Genomic DNA, 7,885 nt, shown 5'->3' with positions numbered 1-7,885 from the left:
TTCTCAATCCCTCTAAATCTGGTTAGTCATATGTTTCACCCTCTGCGAGATTGGAAGAGATCCGACCTGGGTGTATAGCATATGCATTCTAAATCTGACTTCTCTCATAATAATTGTCTGCTCACCTAAAGTAAGGAGTACTTTGGAAGTTCCTGATTATTGGGGTATGTCAGGAAGCGGGAAACATGTTCTAGTACATTTAAAATTGAACAATCACTAGGTTGTCTGTAGATCTCGCTGCTCAATTTAGGTGGACAACAATATCTTTGGTCGTCGTCAGCTGAATGGTCCTTAAGGAATATTATCTAGGAACTTAGGATCACATTGTCTTGTCACTTATAGTATGTCCTAATTTTGTCACAATCTTTCGTGTTTAAGTGGACCACAATACCGAAGATTGACCAGATCTATTCATGAAGGGAGAGGTACTGATAAACGGATAAAGGCTGTTTAAAAACTTTGATCCCAAATCACTCTTAAAGTTAGATATCATTTTTATTTTTGTTAAATTTGTTCATAGTTTTCTTCTAATTTAAATATTATGGGAGAATTAAAAATTTTAAAAACCAAACAAAAATCAGAAAATAAAAAAAATCCAAAAAATAGTGTTATTTCTGTTTTATTTCTTTTTCAGAAAATATGAAAATTTCAAAAATATTGTGTGCTAAAATTTTCTTTTTGTTTTGTTTTGTCTTGAATAGTGAATTCAGGTGAAGATGAAACTCATGGAAGTTTGTGTCGAATATTTCTGAGCCAAGGCTTCATCCGTGATCATCGAAGAATTCTCATTCGAAGGAGCAAGAAATGAAGATTATTCTTTCGACATTTAATCTTTCAACCCCAGAAGCAAGGTGAAGCTGCAATTGAAGATTATGTGACGGATTGCATTGAAGCCTCCTCAATCAGTCTGCTGCTATCTTGTACCTGCTGAAGTGATCCAGAAGATTAGTTCTCTCTGATGTTCTCTCTGAAGATTCTCAAACTGAAAGCATTATCTTTCAAGAATCAGTACAAAAAGCCTCCTCACCCAATGTGCGTTCAATGTCAAATTCTGAAGAAAAGCCCAACTGCTCAAGATGAAGTCATTCATTGAAGATTCATCAAGTTCATCTTGAAGTTGTGAAGAATTTGAAGATTAAAGTTGAAGCCAAAGCTCCCAATGAAGATTAACAAGAAAAGCCAGCTACTTTTTAGGGGGAGCTTGTTGGGTCATTTAAGAAAAGAAAAGAAAGCTATAAACCAAGGGGGAGATTGTTGGGTCAAAAATATGGTTTATACTTTGCTTTTCTAGGAAAATGTAATTTTTGTGTCTTGGACCGTAAACAGCTTGGTGTTTACGGTCGTATATGTGTTTACGGTTGTGTTTACGGCCGTAAACCCATTTATGGCCCATGTTCACCAAGCCCATGCTTCTTATGTATAAATATAGGTGTAAGGGGTGAGGAGTAGAGGGATGAACACATAGAATAGAGGAGCTTAAATGTGTGCATTTGAAGGTGTTCTAGAGAGAGAGAGAAAAGAGAGTGTGTGTAAGTGTGTGTGAATCTCATGTAAAGGATCATCATTCTATTCATTAATACATTGAGATTCATATTATTCTTCTTCTCCTTCTCTTCTATTTGATCTGACATCATCCGTTTGATTGGGATTCCGCACCATCAAACGGATCTGATTGATACACAAGCAGATTAGGGACTTACATCATTAGTTTTTTGGAAGCCACAAGGGGAGGGTTGCCAACTTGCCGTGGAAGTATTTTTGTTTTTTTGAAAACCTTAATACACATACAATCGCAAATGTTTTTCTCTCTCCCCTTCAAGACAATAAGAAAAACTGTTTTTGCAACATGTTGAGGTGTGTGTATGGGTGTGGGTGGGTGTGTGTGAGGGGAGGGGGTGTATATGGTGCCCTTGGTGAGTACTTGTCACACCGACTCCTTTAAGCCTAATAACCAAGCCATTGTCAGTATTCAAGCATCCCTTTTCTTATCCATCAAAGAGTTTTTCAGCAAAATAATCAAATATGATAACGTAATGATAATGCTCTATGCGATTATCTGGTCCATTTCATTCTTTTTTATCGCTCCATTTCATATAATCAAACCTAATCATTCAATTAAAAATGTACTCAAAATACAAAAGATTACAATCAACACTAGTTTTATATGTAGCGATCAAACAAGAATCAAAGAATCAATATAACACAAAACCACTTTACAAATGAACAAAACATTAATCATATAAATCACTCAAAAAATCAAAATCTTCTCCCTGAACTTTGCCAAACTTCAACACATTGTTGATCTTTCCTTGTCACAAACATCTTGTTTCCTCCAAATCCCACATTCGTGATCCTATTTCCACCCAAATCCTTCACTCTCCCTAAAACATTCTTCCTAAAAATTCGATCTTTTTCATTGTTCAAAGAACCCATCAAAACCTCCGACCATAACTCTAATTCCCCTTTCTTACCACAAAAAATTTGGTTCCCATGGCTTTCAATCTTACACCCAAACCCTTCTTTCTTGCCATTGTTAACTTTTCGAGTGTCACCAAGACAATTCCATGAGTTATTAGATCCAAAATTTCTTAAATCAATGTAAGAAACCTCCCCTGAGTTTACACCAATCTTGAAAACAGCTGAAAGGGCATCAGAAACTGTTGCATCCGAAAAACAATCAACATTTTCTTTAATTTCCCAAAGTGCCCTCCCAGATCTTATGTCCCAAAACTTTATGTTTCCTGAAACCCCAGAAGGACCACTATGAGACCCAGAAGCCATTAACAGATTAACACTAGGAACCCAATTCAATTTTGTAGATGGGATTGCGGAATCAAGATCAGCACCAAAGATTTCATTACGGGCGATTTCTGAAACAAGTTTGAAATCATCTTTAAGATCATAAACCATGATTGAGTTTGAATTTCTTCGACCTGATTCGAAGCTAGTGAACAAGAATTCAGGGGAAATCCCAATTGCTTGAACAGTTGAGCTGGATTTCGTAACATTTTCCCAATTTAGAGTTTGTCTAACGAAACCCAAATCGAGATCAAGAATCTGTAACCCAGAAAAATCTGTAGCGCCAGCGGCTACGATATTTGGGGATAAAGCTAATAAAGAATCGATAGCTGTGAAATTGGTCAAAGTTGTTGACTTTCTTTGTAAAGACCAATCAAAAGATGTGATTTTGCTACCATGGGAAACATGAAGTGACCCGTTTGGTGTTGTTGCAATCGCAGAAGGTGAATCTCTACCACTCAGAGGCAAAATTATTGATTTTTCGAGGTCGAAAGGTTCAAATTGAGATGGGTTTGATTGTGATTCAACTAGAAGATCATTAATTCCGTAAAACTTTGCTTCGAATATGATATCTTGAATGTCGAATGCTTTTGCTTTTGATGGAAGATTACCTGTTCTTAATAACGAAAGAAGAATCGAGAACAGTTCAGGGTCTCTGTCAATAAAAGGGACGCCATTGTTGCCTTGATCACATGAATCAAAGAGATTAGAGAAAAGGGTCTTGGAGCCAGCTAGGGTTAGGGTTTGTTTGGTGGTTTGAAAGAGTTGACCACCCACATCAATGGTGATGGCATTGGTGGAGGGTTGGTGGTTTGTTTGGTTGAATTTGCTGTGATTGAGCGAAAACCCATTTGATATAGAGGTAGATTGTGAGAAAGGAGGCATTTTTTTTCAAGATTGAGGAAGGGGTTTGATTTCTGTTGAAGAATTGAGAGGGAAGATTTGGGGTTTGAGAAGAAAGAATGTGTAATGATTGGGAAAAGCGATTAGTTTTGTAGAGGGATAACGGTGGTCAACAGAGATGGCTGGTAGTTTGTTTTAGAAGAAAGACGAGCTGGACAAAAGATACTTGGAGATTTTTGTAAAGTTTTTTAGTTGGTGTTGGGATGCATGTGTTGTAATTGATTATTTAAATTTGTAGTGGTTGATAACTAATTATTTAAATGAATCTCAATTATTTATTTTTCATTTTGAATTAAGACTATTCATAGGTTTCTTATAGAATATGGTAAGAGGTAGGTCTAGTCTGATTTAGTCAGATTCAAACTCTGATACTCTAATTTAGAAGCCTCTGATTTGGTTATATTGTCTATGATATGTCTTTATGTTGGTATGATAAAATGTTGTGTTTAGTTTTAACTCAAATACTCAATGTGATCTCAAAAACTATCAAACAAACATTTAGTACTATCAAAAACTATCAAACAAAAAGAAGAAAATAAAAATAAAGTAGTCTAAAGTACTTATACAACCAGATTGACCCAATTTGTTAAATAATCAAAGCATAACATGAAATACATGAAAGAGAAAACACATTTCACGAAAGAGGCTTGAAGAAAGTTTTGGAAGATTTTGCAGTTTTTATGTGTTTTGATGATATTTCATTTTTCATTACACAAAGCCACAAACTGGTTGCCAAAATAGGTTCGTGAAATGTGTATTCGAGAGAATTTGGGAAGCGTGTTAATGGTTTGCAAACAGTTGTCACAAAACAACAAAAAAGATAAATTAAAGTATTAAGGACCATTTTGCAAATCGTAAAAATCCTTATTCGCAAACTACATGTTCATTTTGTAATAAATGTTGAAAAAGATGGTCAAATGGTGATATCACATCCTCCATTTGACCTAATGTTGTGATTAGCTTTTAAAATTAGTTAAACTTGACATTTAAAACGGATAGTTGTGACTTTATCTCTAATAGTCATTTCAACTATACATAAATGCAATATCTTTTCATTATAATTATAATGTTCTTTACATATGTATTTCTAACAAATTATCTAAGATATATAGCAAATGTCAAAATACAGGTCGAATAATGAATCAAAACATATATTTTTAGTACCCAATGAAACAGGTAAGGTCATATATGTTACAAAGATGACGTGTAACAAGTTACCATGGTCAAAGCAAACTTAACCATGATTGAGTAAGAATTTTGACTTTGACAAGAATAATGGCCACTCATGCACACTTGGAGCATGCTTCTTTTTATATTTTCTTGCGAATATCTCTGCAATTTCTGACCAAAGTTTGACAACAAAGATAAACCATCCCAAGATTCCATTATTCATGATCATTCACCAGCCAGCATTATAGAAAATTCCACACGATTGGTCAAACACCAATGGGATCATATCTAATTCAACAAACATATACATGTTTTTTACATAAAAGTCAAAAGTGGAAATCATTATCACCTTTTTAAAAACCAAGCAATTTATGCACAGATGATTTATATATAACAATTTTTGTTATATACAATAATTTATGTTTTATATGATTATATAATATATAAATTGTAAAATCCTATAAAACATAAATCGTTATGTATAATAAAAAGTGTTTGTATGAATACTCGTGTTAATGGGGCATCCCCAATTACCAAAAAATCTTTTAACTATGTATCATAACATCTAATCATATAGACAAAATCCTATAAATACAATTATACAAGAGAAGATTTTTATACCATACAGTATGCATCATAACTTACACTTTCTGCTCACTTATTCACTATTCTAATACATGTAAGAATACCACCACCTACAACTTCAAACATTCATAACTTTCAAATGCTCGTAACTTTCAAAGCGAACAGAGTCCCATTAAAATATGAAATTAGTAAATATCATGAATAGAAGGAAAACCATTTCTGCAATTATCATGTTCATATGACTAAACTCACTGTGAAGGTTATCAATGTTTGCTCAATGAGCTACAACAGTTATGTCCGAGCTCACAGGTTTTAATCTTGAACCGGAGCCGAGTTTTCCTACTACCCCCCAAAAAAAAAGCATATTTATTTTACATATATATATATATATATATATATATATATATATATATATATATGGTAAAGTAAAGTTCCAACTTCCATGCCACTTTTTAGGCAGAAAAAAGAGTTCTTTTCTGTGTAGGAACACCAACCCCAAAAGGGTCATTGACTATCTAATTCTTGATTCTTGATTTCTTGGTTTCTTGAATTCTTGATTTCTTGGTTTCTTGTCGGGTGGTGTCCAATCATTAGCTGACACCTGGCTGCATCATCGGGAAGAAAGACCAGTTCTTGATTGACCCGTTTTCCCTTCCAAGAACTTTCTCATTTGTCCACCAATCCGATTCGGCTCCATCTGTACTATCAAAGTTGAATTCTTTAACAGATCCAAGTGTTGTATTTGATCTATGCCTCTGATGTTTTGCCACGTCATCGCCATGTGAATCCCGACCATTTGCCACGTCAGCACACCGTCGCCTCTCCACACATCTCACAACTTGTTCCGGGGTAACCTCAAACGAAACCCTATGATCAACTAAATGTTGTTGATCTTCGTTTCTTGTTCCATAAGATGGTCCCATACTCGTGAGCAGGAAACCCTCACGAGACCTGGGACCCACGGGATCCGGAGTCAGAACTGCAGATCCCTGTCTTGATTCCCATTGACAAGGATAAACTTTGCCATGAAGGAAGTAGGGCCCGCCAGGGCCCCGAGTAAAGTCTCCGTCCGGAAACGGAGACGAGTTGCCGGAATTGGAGATTCCGGAGCTCGGTGATATCAGATTACCCATCGGGCTTCCGGGGTATAACTGATAAGATTGAAACTCATACGGTATAACATCATTTTGGTTACTCGATCCGAGAAGCCGGGCATACGGAACTTCCGGCGAGGACGGGGTGGTCAGGTGGACGGATTCCGGCGGCGGCGTGAACGGGGCGGTGGATGGCTCGGTGGTGTAAGTGGAGAAAACGGGCGGTGACACCAGCTGGGTTTCGTGTGCGTAAGGTCCAATGGCAAACATGTTGGCTGGGCCCCCAGGTGAGTACATGCTGGCGGACACGGAGGTGAAGGAAAGGAAGCCGCCAGGGGAGTGGGTGGCAGACGGTGGTTCTGATTGGAGGAAGGATGCCGGAGATGAGGGAGGAGCAATGAACGGAAGGACTATTGATGATGGTTGTGACATGTGTGAGGTTGTCGGAGGTTCTGTTCTTGAGGAATTAGGCTCTGGAACAAGAACTGCGTGTCCAATTCTTTTGCTTTGCTTTTGAGATCCGAAACACCATGAAATGTTCCAACATCTTCCCCATCTTCTTTTCTGTATTAAGTCAAAAATTAAACACCTTATCAAACAGACGAACCACAGAATGTTTTGATATTTCTGATCAAAATCAATTTTTTTTTTATCTAATACTGATTCATTCAGTCTTCCAGATTGTAACCTTTCTGTATTTCTCTATAATTATGGTAATTTTTAGCATAAAAACACATTAATACTCAGAAAAATTCCAGTTAAAAACCAAAAGAATCGGCTTTATTTGTTAACTAAAACTCGGAATACAAGAACAAATCACCTTCAGTAATAAGAGCAATAAACAGCATATACATACACAATATACGAGCTAATAGTATAATTACATATATACCCTTTGCTATGATTGACATGTATCAAGATCTATAGCTATGGAGATGATCAAACAACGAATCCCAGATCTTAAATTTTAAAGAAATCATAAACCCGTGAAACAATTTCATCAAGAAGGAAAACCCATCAAATAACTGGTTCAAAATCGCAGAATCGAATAAAAAAGATTGAATTTTTGTTTTCACCTGAACTGAAGAAGATTGAGTTGCTCTATTGTCCGCCGACTGGATCGCCGTCGCGGCGGCGTTAATGGTCACCATGGTATCATTCACACCTCTCATCTTCCAAATCAAGGTACCAAATAAAAATCAATCTCTCTCTCTAGATGATTTTCTCTCTCTCTCTCTCTCTCTAAAAGTATGTATGATGCTCTATATCACGTTTGAGGTCAAACACGGCAATGACTTGAAGATTTTCTATAATTATTTGTATGTAAAAGTAAA

General features: G+C 36.2%; 2 protein-coding genes across 2 annotated transcripts; both read right to left on the bottom strand.

Annotated features, from left to right (window-relative positions):
* Positions 1 to 2,142: 2,142 nt before the first annotated feature.
* LOC145120730 (BTB/POZ domain with WD40/YVTN repeat-like protein) lies at positions 2,143 to 3,882 on the bottom strand. Its single transcript, XM_079056536.1, has one exon. It carries the CDS (start codon positions 3,682 to 3,684, stop codon positions 2,257 to 2,259), a length of 1,428 nt encoding a protein of 475 aa, XP_078912662.1. The 5' UTR covers positions 3,685 to 3,882; the 3' UTR covers positions 2,143 to 2,256.
* Positions 3,883 to 5,469: 1,587 nt separating this feature from the next.
* On the bottom strand, positions 5,470 to 7,885 carry LOC145120423 (uncharacterized protein At1g76660-like). The gene is made up of 2 exons (XM_079056245.1): positions 7,628 to 7,885; positions 5,470 to 7,115 (listed from the first exon to the last, which is right to left on the bottom strand). The coding sequence occupies exons 1-2, from the start codon at positions 7,721 to 7,723 to the stop codon at positions 6,048 to 6,050; spliced, it is 1,164 nt and encodes a 387-aa protein (XP_078912371.1). The 5' UTR covers positions 7,724 to 7,885; the 3' UTR covers positions 5,470 to 6,047.

The sequence above is a fragment of the Lactuca virosa genome, chromosome 6 (genome assembly GCF_052849685.1).
Source record: "Lactuca virosa cultivar CGN04683 chromosome 6, Lactuca_virosa_CGN04683_v6, whole genome shotgun sequence".
Taxonomy (NCBI): domain Eukaryota; kingdom Viridiplantae; phylum Streptophyta; class Magnoliopsida; order Asterales; family Asteraceae; genus Lactuca; species Lactuca virosa.
The sequence above is the reverse complement of the archived record's forward strand: the minus strand, read 5'-3'. Positions and strand labels throughout refer to the sequence as shown.